Raw genomic sequence first — 26,299 nt, 5'->3', positions numbered from 1 at the left:
CAGAATAGGAGGTTGAGATTATTACAGGTAGGACTTTGGTAGAATCTCTAACTCAAAGTGGAGAGTTGACTTATTGCAGGATATTTAACACACAGTGGAAGGAATACTTAAAGTGCAAGATGTGAAAATAACATTGTTTGGTAATTGAGATTATTTCCAGGTATTGCTGATAAATACAGTAGGGTTTCATTTTTATATACCAATGTCTTGTTTGATGATATGCTGGGTACATGAATAATAGAAAAAGAAGACAAATTATTGAGTGACCATAGCAGAATTTACTTAACTGTGGTGCTAGCGAAGTGATCTGACAGTATTAGATGGTTATTCTGACACCTGGCTAGGTGATCAGCCAAAGGTGACCTTTTAAGGAGTGTTGCTTCAGTTACTCTGATCTGTATACTGAGAGGAGGACAACCAACCCGGTAAAGTTATCGATGACTTAGGTACCATGTTATTAGCCTGAAGTGTTTATTTCATAAAGCAATCTCCTTACATCTCTAATATGTAGATATTGACCAAACATCCCTTGGCCAATCAAATTACAGGTTGATGATGGTCAGGGAGGGCATGAACTAGGAAGTGATGTAGTCATTACAGTGTGACCACCTAGCAATGTGATATGTGTTCCTGATATCATACTGATTAGTAACCTTACACTGTTGTTTGATCAACACCATCAGTTTGCTGATTCCTAGTGTTCTAGATGTTCAAGTTATTTTAACTACACAGACACCCTGGTCACAAATTAGGTTACTCTTTGCTTTAAGTTGTGTAAAGTTCTGATCTGATTTGTCTGGTACTGCAATAAATAGCTTCAGGTTCAACACTTGATCCCTATCTAGGGTGGTTTGTGTTTCTCATGAGGCAACTGAGAAGTAGACTAGTCTGTGCTGACTTGATTGTGTCCTAGCATGCACAAGACACTTTTCCCCAATTGCTCTAAATGACATGCATAGGAGTTCATATGTTGTTCAGGGAGGAAGCCGCCAGTTGCTGCATGGAAACTCCACTTAAAAATGACCCTGACTGTCAACAAGGCAATAAATCCAGCAAAGTAATTCCATGAAATAAATTAAGAGTGCATTACAACACTAGAATTTCTTAGACTCTTAAAACAATTAAGACCCTCTCATTTTCACATTCCAATTCTGTCTTGAGCATTGACTTCTCTTCCAAGGGTACAGGGTGGATATTATGTTGACACAAACACAAGATCAGTGACCTCTACACAGCAAGAAAGTTTATATACCTCTAGCCTTATAAACTTTTGATATATATGGTCGAGAAATATGGGCATTTACCCGACACAATTATACATTAGTATGAGAGGTTAGCCACCTTAGAATGGTTCTTGAAAGTTATTCTAACCAAAGAGTGTCACCCTCCCTACACAAACATTACTGTGGTTAGCGAGATGATAGCTGTCTCAAACCAGTAAACCTAAAAATCATCTGATAATAGTTATAGCAATATGGAGATTGGACTCAAGTCAGTACATTTCTGCTGAAGGAACTGAAGATGTTAGACCTGAAAATCAGCTGATAATGGTTAGCCAACCTGTAGGAATCAATTGGTATAGGTTAGCCAACCTGTAGGAATCAATTGGTATAGGTTAGCCAACCTGTAGGAATCAATTGGTATAGGTTAGCCAACCTGTAGGAATCAATTGGTATAGGTTAGCCAACCTGTAGGAATCAATTGTTAGCCAACCTGTAGGAATCAATTGGTATAGGTTACAACCTGTAGGAATCAACTGGTATAGGTTAGCCAACCTGTAGGAATCAATTGTAAGCCAACCTGTAGGAATCAATTGGTATAGGTTAGCCAACCTGTAGGAATCAACTGGTATAGGTTACAACCTGTAGGAATCAATTGGTACTTATTTAGTCAACCTGTAGGAATCAATTGGTATAGGTTACAACCTGTAGGAATCAAGTGGTATAGGTTACAACCTGTAGGAATCAAGTGGTACTTATTTAGTCAACCTGTAGGAATCAAGTGGTACTTATTTAGTCAACCTGTAGGAATCAGGTGGTATAGGTTAGCCAACCTGTAGGAATCAAGTGGTATAGGTTACAACCTGTAGGAATCAAGTGGTATAGGTTACAACCTGTAGGAATCAAGTGGTACTTATTTAGTCAACCTGTAGGAATCAAGTGGTACTTATTTAGTCAACCTGTAGGAATCAAGTGGTATAGGTTACAACCTGAAGGAATCAAGTGGTATAGGTTAGCCAACCTGTAGGAATCAAGTGGTATAGGTTACAACCTGTAGGAATCAAGTGGTACTTATTTAGTCAACCTGTAGGAATCAAGTGGTATAGGTTACAACCTGTAGGAATCAAGTGGTATAGGTTAGTCAACCTGTAGGAATCAGATGATATTGGTTAAAAGCTGATGATGTGGATTGATACTACATTTTGTAATTTTGGATGCTGTGAAAATATTCATACAAAGATATGCAAGTCATGGTAATCAGTGACCTTGTCTCAATTCAACTAAAAAGAAGTAATTTCTCATAAGAGTTGTTGACTTGTATGATAAACAGCAATGACAGGTTTATAGTATACTCTGTGGTTCTGTCATAACAATGAAAATAGATGTAGAGTTCTGTGCTTGACCATCAAATGACCATAATATAGATGGTCATTTCAGTGTATGTGACTCAGATGTGGTGATTGTACCTGTAAACCTGTTGTAATATTGAGCTACATAGTACATTGGCATAATAGATCACTACTAGGTGGGTTAATCATGCCCAGGAAACCAATATGTATAAAAAAAGTACAAAGTTAACAGATCTGATCATTAACAGGTACTATTGACCACAACTGTCAATCCTTGACAGAATACAAAAGCTATATGTCTTGGACTGGACATCTATCTATGTATGCTTACTATGATTACTGCTTCCCAATGCATAACCAGACACCCACATACTAACTGCACATTATCACACCCCCACTTCCTCACTCCCACACCTTACTGCACAACCTTATGCTGTCACCTGTCTGCACATGCTCCCCCACACCTGTACGTCACACCCTGTAGCCCCCATTTCCTTACCCCCACTGCTCACACTTCTAGAAGAGACCACTTTTTGTCATCCTGAGAGCACTGGGTATATTGGCCTACAGTCAGGGACGTCAACTAGCATCATGTTTTATCAGTTTGATATTGGTAACTCATGTTACTATCTTTGGACTGCTATCAGGCTGAAATGATTAAGGTATTAAAAACTACAAGATGAAATGCTGATAAGTAAAACTTAAGCAGTAATACTAAAATGGAAAATCTGTTATCAACTCGACTTGTGACAGCCATTTATAATCCACAATAAAGGCTTATTAGAGACATTATTCACAATAAAGACATGTGAGACACATTATCCAAAATACAGGTTTATGAGAGACATTATCCACAATAGAGGTTTATGAGAGACATTATCCACAATATAGGTTTATGAGAGACATTATCCACAATACAGACATATGAGAGACATTATCCATAATACAGACTTATGAGAGACATTATCCATAATACAGACATATGAGAGACATTATCCACAATACAGACATATGAGCGACATTATCCACAATACAGACATATGAGCGACATCTACAATACAGGTTTATGAGAGACATTATCCACAATACAGACATATGAGCGACATTATCCACAATACAGGTTTATGAGTGACATTATCCACAATACAGGTTTATGAGAGACATTATCCACAATAAAGACATGTGAGAGACATTATCCACAATACAGACATATGAGAGACATTATCCACAATACAGATTTATGAGAGACATTATCCACAATAAAGACTTATGAGAGACATTATCCACAATACAGATTTATGAGAGACATTATCCACAATAAAGACAAGTGAGAGACATTATCCACAATGCAGACTTATGAGAGACATTATCCACAATGCAGACTTATGAGAGACATTATCCACAATAAAGACAAGTGAGAGACATTATCCACAATGCAGACTTATGAGAGACATTATCCACAATACAGACTTATGAGAGACATTATCCACAATACAGATTTATGAGAGACATTATCCACAATAAAGACTTATGAGAGACATTATCCACAATGTAGACTTATGAGAGACATTATCCACAATGCAGATTTATGAGAGACATTATCCACAATACAGACATATGAGAGACATTATCCACAATGCAGACTTATGAGAGACATTATTCACATCATAAATAATTACCCACCCATACAATAACATCTTATCAATACATAGACAGTTTTAGAACACACTGACAATTGACAAACTGAAATTTTACTACCACAATGACTTCATGACTATATACAGATACCTTGCCCACATACTGACAACTGATTGACCACACACAGACAACTTACTGCCCAAACTGACAAACCATTCATTCACATACAAACAACTTATTGCCCACACTGTCGACAACCCTACACACTGACAACTTATCAACACACTGATAACTTACCAAAATATTTATAACTTACCCTCACACTGACTACTTCTTACCCTCACATTTGACAACTTACACATACGCTGACATCTAATTACTCATAGTCAAGTTAAACATAATCATTTAAAACAAATACATTTACGTAGTTAATTTGAAAAAAGATGTCTACTAAAACATTAAAAGGAGGATTTTTAATTACACATAAATCTGTTTTGTTTCATTCTGTGTGACAAGTTATTGTATACATTTATATTTTATCCTGAGACAGGTACAGTTGAGACTTGTACTACCAGTAGGTGTAATTCTGTTTTTGTCAAAGTGGGTGTTTCCCAATAAATCACGTCATGTACAACATATACGTAAGTGACAAACAGATGTACCATGTGACAGATCTTTTATTACGTCGTTAGGAAATTTTGATTATATAAAACAAACATTTTTAACCTTCTCATGACCTGTCTTGTTTTTGGGAATGTGATGCTAATGTAACTGGAAAGAAACAACAGTGTGCTGACTCCAGGCAAAAATGACATACAACTCCTCCTCTTTGAAGTTTGTACATGTGAAATCAGAGCTTGCAGTAAATGTCTGCATCTTTTCTTATTTAATGTTATAATAATTTTTCAGCAGTGACACAATCAAAATTTTTTGTTATATTTTGATTTGTTTGACGCAATCATTGATCATCATCTTGTGTTTGAAAACATAAGCATGTTATTGCCTTTCATATTAATTGATTTTCATACAAAAACAATCAGAAAGTAAAAAAATATTACAGGATGTTATTGTGAATATATCTCCATTTATTATTTACAAAAGATGTCTTCCTTACAAAGAACAGTTCAGGGAAAGGAAATTATCATGAAGTAATGAATCACTTATATGATAAATATTGATGTTGCACTCTGTTACACTTGTGTATATGTAACAGGAAGGGGCTGTGGTGGCCCAATGATTGAGGCATCTGGCCATCTTTGTCACTAGCCTTATACCTCTGGATTGTTGGTTCAAGGCCAGTGTGACACTGGCAGTCAATAGGATGTAAAGCAACAATGATATAATCCCCCTCCTACCCCAACCGCCCAATGTAAAAAGGAATATTATTCTTTAAATGAATCATTGCATAATCATTAGTATTCCAACATTAGAAATGATCAATGATCAGTAGCATTATTATCTGGTCATACATTATCATATAACCATGTCTTTTGACAGTTTCTTGCTTTGACTGTGTAGTGGTTGTTTTTTGGTGTTTAAAATATTTGCATGGTAAGAGATATGTTCCACTGAAATTCTCCAAAAGGCAAAAACTGTTCAGACAAAACTTGTTTGCAATAACCAAAAGACATGTGACTTTTTTTAAAAATAAACTGAATTCCAAAATTAGAAAAGAATGCAATGGAATTTTTCTTATTTTTAAAAGGATATTCCAGACTTGTTAAATTGTTCTGTAGGGCCAGTTCTGTCAGTTTTAGGTTCTAAGAATATTCTTAAATTCTTAACATTTGTAAATCTTCCTTTTTGATTGAGAGTAATATGAATTATATTAAACCAACATACATGTATCACTGCTATTCCAGGTTTGCATTGTGTTCTTTTTGCTGAATTTTTGTTGTGGTAACTATAGTGATGGTGTAGTATCAGGTGATGCACATGCAATCATTCATTTTCAGTAAACAACAAACTTCTGTTACACTGACTGGGAATTCTGCCAGTGCTTAAACGTATCTTGTACATGAACAGGAGCAGCTCAGTAGTAAGAAAAAATACCAAAAGCTTCAATATGTTGGCTAGTGCAATAGGTTTATACATGAAAACATATTGTGTCTTTACTGTCAGGTTTATGACCTTGTTTGTTTGGTAATAGCTTTCATTTCCCAAATAAAATCTGTAAGCTTGAAATCTTTCATAAGGGATAGTATCTTACAAATGGAATATAAATGATGTTTGTTTATAATGCCGGGCAGGTCAGGAACACAGACAGCTCTCCGTCTTTGTTTTCTGGATTTTTGTCCATGTGGACTGGACTGTTATTCCTTTGTCACTGTTCAGAATTGGAGGGTGTGTACCATATGCTTGAGTGCATGTATGTTAGGAATGATTTGACATTCATTGTACATCATCTGTACTAGCTTTGGGGAAAAAAAGGCTGTAGGAACAGTTTGTGTCTTAAAATAACATCTGTTTTCTTTTGTTGTTATTTACATTGATGTGTGTGCATTGCAGCAATTTCTGAAACTACCTGAATACACCTATATGTATAAGTATAATGGTACTATGATAGATAGGTACTAGATAATAGCAAATGCTTGAAATTAGCACCCAGATGTTCTTAATATCTTTCTTTTCCAAAATCCCATTATTGACCAATTTCAATATCAAATTTCATCTGTTGATAATCCAGCATATCTTAAATGGCAGTTAAATGTACACTGAAATGAGTTTATGAAAATATGCGTTGTGATAAAACAAACTTCAGAATTCTTCAGTTTTAGCTGGTGATCTAAATAAGATTGTGATGGGATTTATAAATCATAGATGAAATGGAAACAAACACGAAATGCTTGACACTTTGTCACAATACAAATGATAAATGGATTTTGGCAAATATTATAGAAGTCATTATTTCCTATGTTTTATATATGACTCTTTATCTACAATTTCCATTGGATTGTAATGATGTAATCTGTCAGTGTGTGACATTAGTTTATTGAAGTCATTTTCTGAATAACATGGTGACTATGTGATAAACCTTCGTAATGAAGTCATAATCCTGTGGAAAATCTGGAATTTGTGTGAAACAATAATTGGAGAAAGTTGAAAATTTAGAAATATAACATTTTAAGTTTTACAGGTATATAAAATTGACAACTAAAACCCTGATTAACTTTGTAAATTTACTTGGTTATTCACAGTATTAAATAAAAAAAAAAAAAAACTGATCTTCCAAACCATGGTTACAACCATTGACTTGACATTGTTGCCTGTGTTGAGATCTGATCCTCCTATCTATGGTTACACCCATTGACTTAGCATTGTTGCCTGTGTGTTGAGATCTGACCCTCCTATCCATGGTTACACCCATTGACTTAGCATTGTTGCCTGTGTGTTGAGATCTGACCCTCCTATCCATGGTTACACCCATTGACTTAGCATTGTTGCCTGTGTGTTGAGATTTGATCCTCCTATCCATGGTTACAACCATTGACTTGACATTGTTGCCTGTGTGTTGAGATCTGACCCTCCTATCCATGGTTACAACCATTGACTTGATATTGTTGCCTGTGTGTTGAGATCTGACCCTCCTATCCATGGTTACAACCATTGACTTGACATTGTTGCCTGTGTGTTGAGATCTGACCCTCCTATCTATGGTTACAACCATTGACTTGACATTGTTGCCTGTGTGTTGAGATCTGACCCTCCTATCTATGGTTACAACCATTGACTTGACATTGTTGCCTGTGTGTTGAGATCTGACCCTCCTATCCATGGTTACAACCATTGACTTGACATTGTTGCCTGTGTGTTGAGATGACCATTGTTGCCTGTGTGTTGAGATCTGACTATCCATGGTTACAACCATTGACTTGACATTGTTGCCTGTGTGTGTTGAGATCTGACCCTCCTATCCATGGTCACCCATCCTATCTGGTTACATGGTGTGTGTTGAGATCTGACAACCATTGACTTGACATTGTTGCCTGTGTGTTGAGATCTGACCCTCCTATCTATGGTTACAACCATTGACTTGACATTGTTGCCTGTGTGTTGAGATCTGACCCTCCTATCCATGGTTACAACCATTGACTTTGTTGCCTGTGTGTTGAGATCTGACCATTGTTGACATTGTTGCTGTGTGTTGAGATCTGACCCTCCTATCCATGGTTATCCCTGTGTGTTGAGATCTGACCCTCCTATCCATGGTTACAACCATTGACTTGACATTGTTGCCTGTGTGTTGAGATCTGACCCTTGTGGCCTATCCATGGTTACAACCATTGACTTGACATTGTTGCCTGTGTGTATCCATGGTTACAACCATTGACTTGACATTGTTGCCTGTGTGTTGAGATCTGACCCTCCTATCCATGGTTACAACCATTGACTTGACATTGTTGCCTGTGTGTTGAGATCTGACCCTCCTATCCATGGTTACAACCATTGACTTGACATTGTTGCCTGTGTGTTGAGATCTGACCCTCCTATCCATGGTTACAACCATTGACTTGACATTGTTGCCTGTGTGTTGAGATCTGACCCTCCTATCCATGGTTACAACCATTGACTTGACATTGTTGCCTGTGTGTTGTTGACCCTCCTATCCATGGTTACAACCATTGACTTGACATTGTTGCCTGTGTGTTGATATCTGACCTCCTATCCATGGTTACAACCATTGACTTGACATTGTTGCCTGTGTGTTGAGATCTGACCCTCCTATCCATGGTTACAACCATTGACTTGACATTGTTGCCTGTGTGTTGATCTGATCCTATCCATGGTTACAACCATTGACTTGACATTGTTGCCTGTGTGTTGAGATCTGACCCTCCTATCCATGGTTACAACCATTGACTTGACATTGTTGCCTGTGTGTTGAGATCTGACCCTCCTATCTATGGTTACAACCATTGACTTGACATTGTTGCCTGTGTGTTGAGATCTGACCCTCCTATCCATGGTTACAACCATTGACTTGACATTGTTGCCTGTGTGTTGAGATCTGACCCTCCTATCCATGGTTACAACCATTGACTTGACATTGTTGCCTGTGTGTTGAGATCTGACCCTCCTATCCATGGTTACAACCATTGACTTGACATTGTTGCCTGTGTGTTGAGATCTGACCCTCCTATCCATGGTTACAACCATTGACTTGACATTGTTGCCTGTGTGTTGAGATCTGACCCTCCTATCCATGGTTACAACCATTGACTTGACATTGTTGCCTGTGTGTTGAGATCTGACCCTCCTATCCATGGTTACAACCATTGACTTGACATTGTTGCCTGTGTGTTGAGATCTGACCCTCCTATCTATGGTTACAACCATTGACTTGACATTGTTGCCTGTGTGTTGAGATCTGACCCTCCTATCCATGGTTACAACCATTGACTTGACATTGTTGCCTGTGTGTTGAGATCTGACCCTCCTATCCATGGTTACAACCATTGACTTGACATTGTTGCCTGTGTGTTGAGATCTGACCCTCCTATCCATGGTTACAACCATTGACTTGACATTGTTGCCTGTGTGTTGAGATCTGACCCTCCTATCTATGGTTACAACCATTGACTTGACATTGTTGCCTGTGTTGAGATCTGATCCTCCTATCCATGGTTACAACCATTGACTTAGCATTGTTGCCTGTGTGTTGAGATCTGACCCTCCTATCCATGGTTACAACCATTGACTTGACATTGTTGCCTGTGTGTTGAGATCTGACCCTCCTATCCATGGTTACAACCATTGACTTGACATTGTGGCCTGTGTGTTGAGATCTGACCCTCCTATCCATGGTTACGACCATTGACTTGACATTGTTGTCTGTGTTGAGATGTGACCCTCCTGTCCATGGTTACACCCATTGACTTAGCATTGTTGTTCATTTGTTCAGATCTGACCTTTGATTTATCAAAAGAGATCTGAACCCCCAGTAACGTTGGTTATTATCCTACATATGCATCATGGTTATTGCTGTATTGATATGAGCCAACAGGATGAATCTCTTTATTTTGGCCATGTCCCTGATGTGTAGGTTACCGTGCCATGGGAAGATGTAGCTGGAATGTTTGGAATGTAGTCTCAATCTACGCAGTTCCAGACATATTATGTGCCAGGCACATGGTGACTGCCACAGGAACTGCGTTGTAGTGTTCAGTGATAATAAGAAACATCATTGTGGAGTTTCTTTAAACTCTTTTGCCTGATGGGTTTATATAACATCTGCCTGATGTACCATGTTGACATCTGTCTGGCTGATTGTGTGAGCAGTCACACAACCAGCTAAAAAGATAGATTTTGACAGTTGTAAACAATAAAGAATTATGACTTTGTCACCACCATTTCTCCTAATTTTTTTTTTATTCCACATATACTTGACTGATTCATGAATGATTATCTAACAATGACGTTTGTCAGCATTAACTTTAGAAAAACTTACTGGAGCTATTTATGGCTGAAGTATAAGCTTTGGTATACTGTGCATTCTGCTGCAATGATATTTGACATATGACAGTTAATACTTCAACTTTACTTTTATTTATCTAATAATTGTTTGTATGGAATCAATGATAAGTTTATAATCTTCTGAAAATTACTTAAAAGTTTGACCATTTGACAAAACTGACCAGCTCACACATGTGATGGTCTAACAGTAAAATCAGTGCTGGACCAGCTACTTCGACACAATGTTTACTCTGATGAAGATTTAAGATATACAGCCAGGTAAATTGAGATGATGACACCCTGTTACTTTCCCCGGAGTATTTTCAGATTCTGATATCACATATCACATCAAATTTAGATTTATATAACAAGTTTTATTGATATTTGAGATTCATATTTCTAGCTTAGGTTGAATTTATTATTTTCAAATATGGCTTCTTCACTTTCATTTACATTATCAGATTTTGTGATATGGTTTCATATTAGTGACGAGCATTAAATATGAGAACTTGAATGTTTGTGTGAGGATTAATAATTCCGTTTCCAAGGTGACATGATATAGGTGGGCGATCCTCACAGATGTGTTTAATTTTGTAATACAAAACAAGTACCTTATATAACACCAGTTGTGATAACATCTGTTTCATAAACTGTTATTACTAACTCTCATTACATTTAAATCTTTTACAAAATCAGTGTTTTGATACAGTGATACAACAGCTTCAGAGCACTCAAGCTTCAGTTTTATATATAACAGAAAAATGCTAGCTTTGGACAACATGTGACTTTGGATTTTTCATTTAAAATAAAAAGTTGTTATCTTCTTTTGGTTTAAATTCAGATTTGGAGTTCGTATATCGTGTATAAAATATTTGTTTGTTAGGGAGTTGAATAATGGCTTAGCTAAAAAGGTGTAAACAGAATGTATCATATAAACATTATTAATTTATTATTACTAGAAATTTCAGTAAATTGATGGGTAGCTGGAAGTACATGTTTCTTTTCAGAGTGAAGCATCAGACTTTTATCACACTGGCTGTTTTTATACAGTAAACAGTAGTTAGCAAACACATGAAATGTCCTAGTTAGGAAATAAACATTTCATGGTTTGTTTAGTACCTAGGTAATATACTGGTGTCTTAATACAGATTCTGAGGTTACCAGCTTGTAAGTGAGATTAAAATCCTTTATGAATGTGATAAATCTAACTCCTCTTGTTTGTTTTGTTTATGGCTGGGCTTTGTGTAATACATATCATCACCAGCAGGGTGCAAAAATACTACACAGCTTGATTTAATGTATGTTGTAGAGATAAGTTCTCGAACTTTTTGCATGTGCATGATGTTTTCAGATGATACTTCCGAGTTTTTAGAACTCAGACAAGCAACGATGACGTCAATGGAAATTCTTAACAAATGTTTGTGATCTTAACTTTTATAACATTGAAGGAAAGTTTATTGATTGGATTTGTGTCAGCCAGTAGTTACATGGAGGAAGGAAACTAATTAACAACAATGTATATAATACTTAATAGTTAAAGTCAGACAAAGGTCAAGGTCACTATTACAGAAATCATTTACAGTCATATTTGATGTCATCAATGAAAACCTCATTTTTAGTCAATTTTGTTGAGATGCACATGTGTTGGCTTCAAGTATATAACTGCTTGATAAATCCAAGGTCACAGTCTCTTTCTGAGTTATTCTGAGAATAATATTTCACTGTTAAACTCCATGTGATCATTCCTTGCAGTCAGATTTCTTTGTATAGTTTTTGCCTTGAACAATATCACAATAAACATTAATGCATATAGCTTATGATAATTTTATCTGATGTATATCAAACAGTCTGTCAGACTGTAGAGTTGTTAGGGACCATTGTAACATTGAAATATAAATGTGGCGTTTTAGGTTACCTGAGACAAAGTGTCTTGTTGACCTATGGCAATGGCCTTTTGTCATGTCATAAACTTTTAATATATTTGACTTACTCTGTAAAACCCCTGAATTGATTTCAATGAAATTTTTGCATAAACCTTTCATGTCCAAAGATGAACCAAAATTTGTAATTTATATGGCCCCCATCCCCAAAAAAGAGTTAATTCACTGAAATTTCAAAAATCTTCTTGCCATCACCTAAATAATATAATAAATATGGTACAATCAAATGCTTTTCACAGATGGGAAAGCCTGAAGGTGATTTAACAAATTTATGAATTTCATGATTCCACGATATCATGTTTTCCCCTGGGGATGGGTTTAATTAACTGTATACTATATACAAAGTTTTTTTAGTGTAATTTTTAAAACTTCAATAGAAAATACAATCTAACCTGTATTAAACAACCACTGTGGGGAAATTATGAAAGAGGCCTTTATAGAGAGGTGGCCTCTTAATTGAGGTTCCTTATTTTCGAACCCAGGTGGCGACAATTTGCATATTGATATTTGAATACAGTTTAATAATCAGGATTGTCACTGTCTTCCTGTACTTGGAAGTTTGTCGTTTGGTCTGAGTTCGTTTGCTGCTCATATTTCAAAGTGATTTGCCACAATAGTGATAATATGCCTGTATTGTGTATACCAGTGACGTAAATGAAATCAAACTCAATATAAAATGCATGGTGAATTGTGTTTACGTGCCATCAGCTGTTTTCTTTGTAGGAATGTTCACGTGGCGAGAAAATGTGACTCGCAGTCAAGATAGCTTGTCAAATGACTTGTGCACAAATATACATATACCTTACATATTCAATTAGTTAAAGTTATCATACTTTGGTAAGAAGATTACTTCTACGATGTGTTTCAAGAAAAAACAATAGCATTGTTATTTTAGGCCCTTTTGTCTCTTGTTAGGATTCAGAATGAATTGTTATCAGTTCACAAGTTACGATAATTGTTCAGCTTGGCAATTTAATGTGAGATTGTTTTAGAATATATTAAATACATCAAACTATCAAGAAAACGTAATGATGCAAGTGTTAACAGTATTAGGCACAAAATATTCTGATGGAAATTAGGGTTGAATTAAAATGATGGCTTTTTATATTTCTGTAAGTGTAGAATGGGAAACAATGTACTTATCTTTTTAGTTCAATATACATCCCTAAGTTGCCATTCGTCTATATATTGGTAACACTGTGGTTTTACCTACCAAGTTTTGTAATGTTAGATGCAGCTTCCATTTATTAAGTGTATGTTCACTGGTTATGTTTCAAATATTTACAAACTGTGACATTTATGTAACTATGCCATACTTAGTTTCACTTATGCCAAATGAAAATAAATGACAGATTTTGCAAAGATAATTGATCAGTATATTCATTAATGAAATAATTTTCCAAATTATTTTGTTGATGCGACTAGATGTTTGTTACAAAGATGACTTGATACTGAAAAATGAAGGATTTTAGATCTGACATTGTCATTTTAAGCATGGGGAGGGAAATGAATTGAATTAAAATAAGAATAAACTGGAGCACCAAACTGAAATCATTGCTAATCACTTTTTAACACCATGCATTTTATAAAATTAAAATGCATATGGATTTTTGAAAAAAATGGAAATGTACAATGTACAATGCAAAAAACAAAACAATTCTGCATCTAGTAACATGTATATAGTCCTTATATACCTTTCCTATTACTGGAGATACTGCCATAAACATACATATTTAAAAGTAGTATCATTTGGCTGTTTTTTTCCCTTTGAGTATTGCACTGAAATAGGATTGTGCTTTCCTTCTGAGTATTGCACTGAAATAGGATTGTGCTTTCCCTCTGAGTATTGCACTGAATTAGGATTGTGCTTTCCCTCTGAGTATTGCACTGAATTAGGATTGTGCTTTCCCTCTGAGTATTGCACTGAATTAGGATTGTACTATTTGGGGCTTTTATTTATTAATGTACAGTGATTATAATTGATCATTGTGCTAATTTGCCCAAAATTTTAAATGATCTAAAATTTTGTTGCTCTAAATTAGCATATTTGTACCATATTGAGTGATCAGCAGTAGAAAAAGAAATGCTTTACTTATGTTGTAATCAGACAGACTAATTCAATGTACATTAAGGTTTTAAGTTGGTAAATCTACATCTCAAAGTGTCTGATGTGGTAGACAGCTTTCAGTTTACTGATTGAATTTTGAAGAAATGTAAAAAAAATGACACCTATAGAAATGGTATTTGATTTTCATCCTTTGTGTAGGAATATTCTGTCACACACTTTTATCCTGAATAGAAATTGATAGATTTTATAAAGCTGTATGTCAAAATACAGCTATATTTGTTGTGATAAGCGGATCTGTTATGAAACGGTATTACATGACTAGTGTTATGTTATGGTACTCAACTATCAGAAAGTGTCACATGATTTGACATGTGCTATATCGAAAAAAAGAAAAAATGCTTGTTATGTATCAGTTCTGAATACTCTTACAACACATAACGCTTGTAATGACCACATGACAAGGATTTAATAATCATATTATCGAAGGGAGATAATTGCATGCTTTAAGGAATTAAGGATTGTTAGTTTGCTGGGTTTATCACCCCATGAACGGCCAGGTCATTTTGAGGTGGTGTTAAAGCCCATTACATGCCATTTAGAGTAGCAAGGGTAAAGGGTGTTGCATAAGAATGCAACCATGTAGGTACAGGCAAGTCTGCATTTCAGCTGCCTGAAAGACGTAAATGCCACATGCAATAGAGTATAGAACCATACACCTTTGATCCTCTGATGAAATTATATAGGTTATCAATTTACTTACTATCAACTATCACAGTCCTTGTATAGAGAGTTTCAGCTAATTAGGACACTGTAAACTAATAGCATTCAAAGGGACATAAATATGTGGAGAGGGTCTGTGATAAATGGACACTCTACTACTCAACTAAAGTGAAATTCCACCAGCTGCTGCTAGTATTGTGACCTGTAATAAATGTGCCCTAGTATAGTGGCTTGTATTGTTTTATGTTTTTTATGTAAGTGACTGAGACATATGAACTGAATATCACAAAGTATTCCAGGAAGGAGGCAGACTGTGTGATACAAATACTTTGGGCATGCCCAAGATGTTTATCATTATTTCAATAAGTTCAGGCATAGATTTTATTTAGTTTACCTAAAAACAATATAATGCTTTGTTACCAGATCTGCTTCAACATGATAGCTTGATTATCAATATGATAGCAGATATTGTTTAGAAATAACTAATGTTACATTAAGCAAAACAGGTGATGGTCTCAGGTGTATGTCTGTGTTTTTGGTAAACCAAGAAAGATAACTCAACTATATCTTTGTTTTTTGTATCCCAAGAAAGATAACTCTATCGAAATTGTATTCCAGCTTGTAAACTGTGAAGTAGTCAGCACAATTGTCTGCAAACATATAAAATACACTGTTAGAGGTAATTCACAGTACCGATTTATGTTGGAATTGAATAGTGCATACTCAACAAAACAAGTAACATCCCCCCTGCAGTACACCTTTGCTGTAAGGAATAATGGAATATTTCATTAGGCATAACATTAAGAATGGTCTCCTTTCTAGACAATCTACCCTAAAATCAGCCAAGCATGACAATGTCATTGTCTGATTTTGTGAGCTACTTTTGTCCAAATCATGTGACTTAATCAAGCCAAGCCGGACTTTTTGCGAAGGAATAATTTCAACCAGCAGTTCAGCCACATTAATTTTTCATGTTGGCATTTTGATTTCGTCATTGACCAAGATGCCAAGCTTAATGCAAATTCAGAAGGGTAGAGCAATTGTGATGTTGATGGATAGTCATAGCCAAACTGCTGTCACATGGCAGTTTGGCGTTGCCCTGTGTACAATTAAATGTCTCAAAACATGTTTCCATGCTACTAGGTTAGTTTCCATCATCCCAGGATAGGTCATCCGCATGTAACGAAAGCATGACAAGACAGGATAATTTGATTGTTGCACTTGCACAACAGATTCAAGACTGCTGTAGAGACTGTTTCGCATACTTTTGGTACTCATGGCAAACCCATTAGTGCTCAGATGCCAGGAACCATTTGCATTATGAAAGAATTATTGTGCACTGACCTTATGTCAGGCCACATCTAACACCACAGATACCAAGTGCATCTTGACTGGATGTGCAGACATGGCCCGAAAAGGTTTGGGATGCGTTGATGGAGGCGTGCAATGTTCACCGACAAGTCTAGATTCTGTCTGTATCACCAAGACAGTAGAAAAAGGGTGTATCGCAGACATGGTGAGCGGTTTTTGCCGACACATGTATGGTCGAATGTGTTGGGGCTTCTGTAATGGTTTCGGGATGCATCTCCCATGGTGTGAAATCCCTCTTAATGGTCCTGGATCCAAACCTCAATGCCTTTCAATATAGAGACCAGATCCTCAAACCTCATGTCCTTCCACTTCTCGGACGTCATAACCTAATTTCCCAGCAAGACACTTCTCGACCACATGTTGCCGCCACAGTCTGTCATGATTCTCTCATGGCAAACAATGTTCAGCCTTTGGAATGGCCCCTATATGACATGTCTCCCATTGAGCATCTGTGGGATGAGCTGGACAGGCATATTAGGAAATGTCAAACCCCCAAACTAACCACGCTCAGTTGATGGTAGCATTAACACAAGAATGGAACAACATTCCCTTAAGGTGAATCAACATTCTCATGAATTCAATGCTTAAGAGAATCCATTCAGGTTTTCGTGCAAGAGGTGCCCACACTAGGTACTGAAGTGTCATTTTGTTTTTCTCGGTTATCCCTCTTTGAGTAATTACTTTTGACATGAGTGATGTCACACAGACTATTCTTCTACAGTATATAAATAATAGACTTGTCCCTACACATTGACATAAAATTTTGTGAAAATTTCCCAAAATATCATTGGCTATTGATTGCATAATTCAATTGTGCGTTTCTTTTTTGGTTGAGTATATATTTGTGTTACCAGTATTTCTCAGTTTGTTTAATATTAATGTTTTGCTTCTTACAGAAACTGAAGGAGCCCTCTGCCTCATTGTCTGCATACCAGGCCTCCCTAATAACTGAACATGGAGAAATTGTACGTATGGTTAGTAACAATGTTCAGCAGCAGTATAGTTCCCTTCAGAAACAACATCTCGACTTCACCTCTCATCTCAATAGCCAGGCACAACAGATGCAACAACAGTTACAACAGCTGTTACAGCAACAGGCTCAACAACAGCAGCAGCAGCAACAACAACAACAGGCACAGCAACAAGCACAGCAACAGGCACAGCAACAGGCTGTTGCTGTGGTTGTCGCAGCTGGGACACAACCACAGCCCCTCACCTCACTTTCTGGGGTGGCAATGCCAGGTCAGTGTCCAGAAATCATCAATGAATTCATAGTGGGGTCTTTCATATTGCATCCTAAATAAATTAGATTTGATGGTTTTGAATGTTTTTTTTTACACTTTTGTAAGTGACTTTTTTTCTGCATTGGGAAAAAAGACAATTTTTCTTATTTTCACTCATTTAAATCCCTGCATTTGCAGTGAAAATATCATCACAAAATACATAGCAATCTGCAGGGTTAACAACTCTGGTTAAGATAGCCCTATGAAATTGGGAAGAAAGTTTTAATCAGTAAAGTATTTCATATATTGTATAAATGTTAAAATACTCACTTGAGGTTAAATAACTCAGCAATTTATGTCTTAGAAACTATATATCTCACAGAGTTATGATAATAGAACTATGCATTTAAATCAGACTGGCATCTATAAACAGTATGAAAGAACATGTTATCCAGAAATATTCATTGTTTTTGGAGAGATAATGGTTAAGTTTCATCTTGTGGGGGAAGCTTTGATATTTTTCACACATGTAGTGCACACGTATGAAAAATATCAAATTTCCCTCACTGTAAGCAGTTCCTTAGTGTAGTGTGAAATGATAATTATTGTCAGGGCAGTGGGACATCTTTTTACTCAAAATTTTAGTTTCTTTTTAATTTTCTTATTGATAAGATCCAGGATTTAAATAAAATTATATACACTAGTGTTCATGTCATGTTGAATTTATCAAATTTGTCTAATGACTGGAACTTTTTTGCTCTTTAATCAGGTATTTTTCATGGCTCTTGAAAGACCCCTTTATGTGTTATCAAAGCACATGTTAAACATTCTGTTTATTGAGTTTTTCGTCAAATTGTTATTTTTATTACTCTGTTGTTTACTCAACATACAGGTGTTCCCCAGACTGTCAGTGTAGCTCCAGTTATATCTGCGGTTCAGGTGTCATCCCAGCCCACTGTCTTATCTACATCAATTCCCTCGGGTCTCACCCCAGCCAGTGTGGTCACCTCAACACTTCCCCCTACGTCGTCTGGTCTGATGACCACCCCGCCCCCACAGATCACCACAGTACAGTCAATCCAGGTAAGGTCAGGAGTCACTGTTACTACTACATGTCAGTAATGGTTGTATTTTGCAGAGAAAAGCTGATGCTACCATGTGTTTATGGAAACTTTAATTCTAGGCAAGAGAAACATTTGGGGACAAGAGACATAAGGGATTGTGTATTACATTGTGATGTTGGTTTAAATCATTTTAAAGTTATCTCCCATTGCATCTGATGGTCAAGTATTTACACTGTAGGTATCAAAAACGATGGTTCAGAAATCAGAAACATTTTTTTATTGGTTGTAATAAACATATGTAACTAGTGACTCCATATATTTGATCAAAATTTTTGTGATGTTTTGTTTCCAAATTGGCTGTAGTAGTGAAACTTAATACTGCTACAGTAAATCACAAAACATTACTGGTTAGTGGTATCCTAGCTAGGAAAATGTGTAGTTGCTGGCACAAAATATTCAGCCTATTTATTATAACATAGATCAGAAAATTTGTATTGTAATCTGCTGGGTCTTGTATATACACATCTGTCAGACATTCTATATGAATTTTGTATCTGTGAATTGGTACAGACACATCATATGAATTGAATTTAAAAAAATGAAATCAGAGTCATTTCTGTATTTGAGTAACATAACATGCCCTAAGTATATAGTACATACAAGTTATACACTATGAATATTCAATTTGTGTTTTTGAGAATACAAAAAAAAGTCTATCTCTGGCTTTCGAGAATACATTCAATACACTCAATAGCAATTATATTATACATTTGTACCTGAATAGGCCAAATGATATAACACAAATTAGAGAGTTAGGGACATACTTTGTAACTTTACTTATTTCAAATAAATTATTAACCTTAATGATTTCTCTTAAGGATTAATAATAGCTCATTATAAATGAATATAATAAAACAAAATTCTGTTAGATTCTGTACTATATTCAGAATTATCTCCCTTTAACATGACTTCCAGACTGGCCAGCCTCAGCAACAGACCTCTAGATTTAACCAGCCACCTCCAGGATTTGGAGCCCCACCCCCTGGATTTGTGGGCACACCTCCTCAACAGTTTGACTTTGGTGAGTTTGCTTGATGTTTTCTCTTTATATTTTGGAGGTATACGATGTTGTTAACATTCTACTGTTTGTGAGTTATTGTAATTAAATAAACATCCAAACTGCAAAAAACTTAATGCAAATCTTTGAAATGTTTCTCAAACCATTTTTTAGTTTCAATTCTGAAAACAATGGATATTTCAAACTTTTTCTATTTTCATTTTTCAGCTGGTGCACCCCAAGGAATAGCAGGAGTTCCTCAGGGGTTGCCTGGAGCTCCTCCAGGGCTACCTAGTGCACCCCCAGGTCTACCTAGTGCACCCCCAGGGATTCCTCAGGGTACAGCATCCAGTGCTCCTCCTGGAGCTCCTGCTGCCATTGGAACACCTGGGTTCCCAGCAAACTTTCAAGGACCACCACCCCCAGGCCCAGCCCCAGGACAGTTTGCTCTCCCTGACCTTAGCAAACCTCCTCCGGGATTTGCCATGACTGGTCCACCCCCTCTGCTGGGGCCACCTCCAGAAATTGACCTCACACCATCAGTACCATATTACGAGCTGCCAGCAGGTCTAATGGCTCCACTTATAAAGGTATAAATACATCTTTGAAGAAGGTTTTGTTGCACAATGTATAATTTGAGAACCTGTAAGTGTAAAAGAATTTGTCATAACAACATACCAAATCTGTTTTTATTGGTGAAATAGTTGTATATTACTTGTCTTTTTAAACATGATAGTTATTTCTAATTCATATTGGTCATACAAAAAATTCTTACTTGTTTGAAATGGTGTTTATGTGGTTGTATTTTCTGAAATTGCCCCCATAGGTATATGCTGTACTAAGATCTAAGTCATTCTGTTTTAGTTGGAGGACCATGAGTATAAATCTTTGGACCCTAAAGATATCCGGCTGCCTCCTCCCATGCCTCCAAGTGAGAGATTGTTGGCTGCAGTGGAAGCTTTTTATAGTCCTCCCAATCATGACCGTCCTAGAGACAGGTAAGTTTCACCTCTGTCCTCCAGATAAGTATATCTCTCCTCTGTCCTACAGGAAGGTAAAAGTCACCTCTGTCTTAGAAACAGGTAAATCTCACCTCTGTCTTAGAAACAGGTAAAAAGTCACCTTTGTCTTAGGGACAGGTAAATCTGACCTCTGTCTTAGGGACAGGTAAATCTCACCTCTGTCCTGCAGATAAGTAAATATTACCTCTGTCCTACAGAAATGTAAAAGTCACCTCTATCTTAGAAACAGGTAAATTTCACCTCTGTCTTGGAAACAGGTAAATCTCACCTCTGTCTTAGAAACAGGTAAATTTCACCTCTGTCTAAGAAACAGGTAAATCTCACCTCTGTCTTAGGGACAGGTAAGTCTTGCCTCTGTCCTGCAGATAAGTAAATATTACCTCTGTCCTACAGAAATGTAAAAGTCACCTCTATCTTAGAAACAGGTAAATCTCACCTCTGTCTTGGAAACAGGTAAATCTCACCTCTGTCTTAGAAACAGGTAAATTTCACCTCTGTCTTAGAAACAGGTAAATCTCACCTCTGTCTTAGGGACAGGTAAGTCTTGCCTCTGTCCTAGAGACATGAAAGCCTCATATTTGTCATAGAGACAGGTAAGTCTCATCTCTGTCCTAGAGACAAGTAAATCTCACCTCTGTCATCAAGACAGAAAATCTCACCTCTTTCTAAAGACATAAAAGTTTCAGCTCAGTCCTAGTGACATGTAAATATCATCTTTGTGCTAGAGATAGGTACCCTGGTAAGTCACATCTCTGCTTTAAATACAGATAAGTGTTATCTCTGTCCTAGAGACAGGTAAACCTCACTGCTCTCTTAAAGAAATTTAAGTCTTACCTTTCATCATGATGTGATGTAAGTGAGACAATCTTAACAAACAATGTGTTCAGGAATTTTTTTACAATATGTTGTGAAAATGAGATAAGCTATGCTGAGATTTTATACAGATTTTGAGATTTAGTGAGAAAAAATTTAAATGAGAGCAGACAATAAGATAAACAACAAACACAGTTCTATGTAATACAATCTCAGATGGGATACTTGGTTACAGTGAGGGCTGGGAGAAGCTTGGATTGTATGAGTTTTTCAAAGCCAAACAACGAGCACGTCGACTCAAGGAGCAAGACAGAGAGAGGAGGGGGATTTCTCCAGAAGGAAGTTCCAGCTCTAGCTCGAGATCTCTGTCACCTCAACCATCACCACAACGACAACAGAACCTGTCAGATTGGTCAAAACGGAGATCAAGGTCACCGTCTCCTGTCAAGTCCAGATGGAGGTAGAGCAGTCTATTGTTATTATAAAACGTTACAAACTTAATATATTGTAATAGTCTTTTTTCAAGTTTCAGCTGTTTGAAAATTTTGAATAAGAATGAAAATTTTCAGAATCAGAACTGCATTTCTTTTCATTGCCAATGAAATTATTTCAATGTGGAAATAGAAGATATTTTCTGTAATCTTGTGCAATACAAATCAATATTGTATAGAGACAAGATTAACTGTGAGCCTCCCGAGTGTTTGAATTGAGTGGAAATGTTTAAAGTGTTCAAAGATTTTGTTGTAAAGAGGTCCACTTATGATATAAATTTTGTCAAAATATAAAGAATTGAAAGGCATCCAATTCAGTAAGCAGTTGGAATTGCAAAGCAATGATATTTTTTTTACTTCTAAGATGAAATATCATGTTTCTTATAATATTCTTGATTGCACATCAGTTCAGAAAAGTCAACACAGCCACTAACTGATAGAAAAAACATCAAAAGTGTGAGATTGTGCTGTTTTAATATAAGTTTTGGGAGTATTGAATCTTATGATGTCTATCAGACTTTGGATCTTGCCATCAGTCTTACATAAATGAAAAAAAAGGGGAAAAGAAAAAATTATTCTGTATAACAAGTATTTGACATACCTCTCACCATATTCAATGTTTGACATGCATTTCAGGTCCAGATCACCTTCCCCTATACAACAACAGAGAGGATCATCGAAGCGGTCGGAGTCCCCTCTACCCTACCTTCCCACGAGTCGCTCCCCTTCCCCAGTCAAGGTCACACAGAGGCTTTCTCGCAGTCCCACACCACCCCTCGGCACATTGTAAGTAGCTGTAAGGTACATGGGGATTCTCAATGGTTTTAAAGACCATTAAAAGACACAACACATTCTACAGAGATGTTTAGAATCTTTGCAAAGTTTGCAAAGGGAGCTCAAACTTTTTCATTTAATCCTGTCTTCATGTAACAAAAGCCAGGAAAATGTCATCAAGAAACCTGCTATTAAGTGTCTGAAAGAAGACATTTAAAATTGATTTTATTTGATACTTTTATGGGCTTTACGTCCCCTGTTTCAGCAGACAAGCAACACTCTTTCATGTTGGAGTTTACATTTTACATGTTTTCATGCCATAGCAGTAAATAAGGGCATTAAAATGGACTAGATGGGGAATGAAGTATTTACTTTGTCTCTTCCCACTCTCTGTACTTCACTCTTCTTTAGTAAAGCTTATATTCAGGTTAAAGAAGACCCTAATATGAGAAAGTGATATATTTAGAATTTAAGGAAATGGAGATTGTTATCATTTTTTACAGCACTGACAACAATGCAGCAGATAGCTTTATGAGAGTTGGTGGTCCGGCTCCTCAACCCACAGACACCAAGCTTGGCACAGACAATAAAGGACATCAGATGCTCATGAAAATGGGTAAGGGGAGATAACTGTATAAAATTATATTGATATGAAGGTGTTTGTATTAAAGTCTTTTTGGTAATTAAAACAAACTCTTATATTTGTTGACGTCGAAGAAATTATTTATGATATGGTGTTTCTTTTTTCTGGTAACTTAAGAAGATTTCATTAACTCGTAAGTTAATTCTTTGATAATACTTTTCAGTTACCTTTTTTTCCTTTTGTTTTATTGTACTTATTTTTGTGGGTTGCCTACAACTTCAGTTGCAGTATTAAGTGTTAATCAAAATTAGGTTATGAACTTTTTAAAAAGTTTTGAAAATTTTAAATTTAAAGATAACAATGTGGTTCTCAAAAGGTTGGGGAGGTCGAGGACTTGGTGCATCAGAACAGGGAATTGTGAACCCCATAGAGAGTGGTGATGTACGGGACCGCCAGGATATGTACAAAGGAATTGGTATAGATCTCAAAGATCCTTTTGAACAGTTCCGCAAAAGCAAGAGCCATGGATTTATACAGAGAATGAAAGCTAGAGATGAATCTAGAGATAGTAAGTTATAGTAATAAGCCTGGAGAAGTGTCTGAAGATCATAAATTATTTCAATAAGTCTAGAGAAGACTCTATAGATGGAAGTTATAGCAATAAGCTTAGAGAAATGTCTAGAGATGGAAGTTATAGCAATAAGTATAGAGAAATGTCTAGAGATGGATGGTATATCAATGAGCTTAAGGAAGTGTCTGAAGATGGAAGTTATAGCAATGAGCTTAGGAAAGTGTCTAGAGATGGAAGTTATATCAATAAGCATAGAGAAATGTCTAGAGATGGAAGTTATAGCAATGAGCTTAGGGAAGTGTCTGAAGATGGAAGTTATAGCAATGAGCTTAGGGAAGTGTCTGGAGATGGTAAGTTATAAAAATAAGTCTGGAGCAGTGTTTAGAGATCATGAAATATAGTAATTAACCTTGAGAAGTGTCTGGAGATAGTAAGTCCTTGACATAAGCCTAGAGAAGTGTTGAGAGGTTATAAGTTATAGTAATAAACCTAGAGAAATATCTAAAGATTGGAAGTTATTGCAATAAGTCTAGAGAAATGTTTAGAAACGGATGGTATAGTAATTAACCTAGAGAAGTGTCTAGATATGGTAAGTTATAATACGTAGTCTGGAGAAGTGTCTAGATTGTTAATTATGGTGATAAGCCTATTGTAGAGTGAAGAGATTTCAATTTATAGTAATTTACCTAGAGAAGTGTTTAGATATGCTAAGTTATAGAAATTAGCCTATGGAATTGTGAAGAGAGTTATACCGGTACAGCTAGAATGAATCTCAAGGTCACCAGTTTAAGGTATGGGACAAAAATGAGTTGAAGAATAAAAAAGAAAAAAAAGACCTCTCTAGTATGGCTGGAAAGGGATGAAAAAAAAACCATAACAAAACAATTTCTTGTTATAGAGTTGGGAAAAAGACCTCAAAGTTTTGTAGAAGGATGGGATTAAGTGGCTCGATATCAGATCTATGTCAAATTTAAAAATAAGGTGAATGGTATATTCTGTTTTAAGTGAATTTAGTTTTCAATATTTTATACCAGAAAATCCTTGTACTGTTAGGATCTAAATGTCACTAATTATCAGGCAGCTGGAGGTTTAGTTGGATTTAAAATTGAACCATACATAAATAAGCATACAGATATATGTTTTTGGACTCCCAGATGGGAACAAGAAATATGACTGATTTTTGTCTTCTTTATTTGCAGCCTCATCGTCTAAATCCTCTAAAGATGACTGATGTTTTACACTTTAATGATGGAAGGCAGCTTAGGAAACTGTGAACCGTTGTGGACAGTAATTCCTAATTGGACATCATTTCTCAAATTCATTGTACACATGAACATTCATTAAACTTATTGTCTTATGTGATGCCTTCAGTTTTTTGTTATCATATTTGATTAAATAATGTTTTTACACCACAGCCTGAAGGGTGTGGGGTATTGCGATCATGCACGGCGTCCATCCGTCCGTCTGTCGGTCCGTACATCCACAATTGCATTCCCCTTATTATCTCAAGAATGACAACACAGGTGGTCACCATTTTCACTGAGGATGTTGGGCCTATTGACCTATACAACCTTATTATTTTTCGTTGCCGCCCGATATCCAATATGGCGGTTACAGCTGCCATCTTAAATTTGCATTCCCCTCATTATCTCAAGAACGACATCGCCGGTGACCACCATTTTCACTGAGGATGTTGGGCCTATGGACCTACACAGCCTATTGAGGTTCTTCACAATCTCAGCCCTGCACCCAACTTTATAATAAGGCTGTGGGGTATTGCCTGCTTTTGCGGAGCTATTTTTAGTAATACTTTAACAGTGCTATCAAATTTCATGTTTTTTTTCTTCAAAGTATTGATACATGTATGGGCTAATTTCTTACGTATATAAATTACTACCAGATTTTAAACCATTTGAATTATGAAAGTATATTATGTGTTGAT

General features: G+C 36.3%; 1 protein-coding gene across 2 annotated transcripts in view; it reads left to right on the top strand.

Annotated features, from left to right (window-relative positions):
- LOC132552468 (calcium homeostasis endoplasmic reticulum protein-like) overlaps window positions 1–25,714 on the top strand; it is an 83,577-nt gene extending 57,863 nt beyond the window's left edge. For both annotated transcript variants that reach the window (XM_060216640.1, XM_060216639.1), the window contains exons 10-19: window positions 17,656–18,001; window positions 18,875–19,065; window positions 20,022–20,127; window positions 20,332–20,693; window positions 20,968–21,101; window positions 22,174–22,398; window positions 23,066–23,215; window positions 23,707–23,819; window positions 24,163–24,354; window positions 25,557–25,714. In XM_060216640.1, the coding sequence (XP_060072623.1) occupies window positions 17,656–18,001; window positions 18,875–19,065; window positions 20,022–20,127; window positions 20,332–20,693; window positions 20,968–21,101; window positions 22,174–22,398; window positions 23,066–23,215; window positions 23,707–23,819; window positions 24,163–24,354; window positions 25,557–25,588 (1,851 nt within the window). In that variant the 3' untranslated portion in view covers window positions 25,589–25,714. The remainder of the gene's footprint in view (window positions 1–17,655; window positions 18,002–18,874; window positions 19,066–20,021; window positions 20,128–20,331; window positions 20,694–20,967; window positions 21,102–22,173; window positions 22,399–23,065; window positions 23,216–23,706; window positions 23,820–24,162; window positions 24,355–25,556) is intronic.
- The last annotated feature ends 585 nt before the right edge of the window (window positions 25,715–26,299 follow it).

Source organism: Ylistrum balloti, unplaced genomic scaffold, assembly GCF_031769215.1.
Source record: "Ylistrum balloti isolate Yb309-2 unplaced genomic scaffold, AGI_CSIRO_Ybal_v1 Utg370248, whole genome shotgun sequence".
Lineage (NCBI taxonomy): Eukaryota > Metazoa > Mollusca > Bivalvia > Pectinida > Pectinidae > Ylistrum > Ylistrum balloti.
The sequence above is the reverse complement of the archived record's forward strand: the minus strand, read 5'-3'. Positions and strand labels throughout refer to the sequence as shown.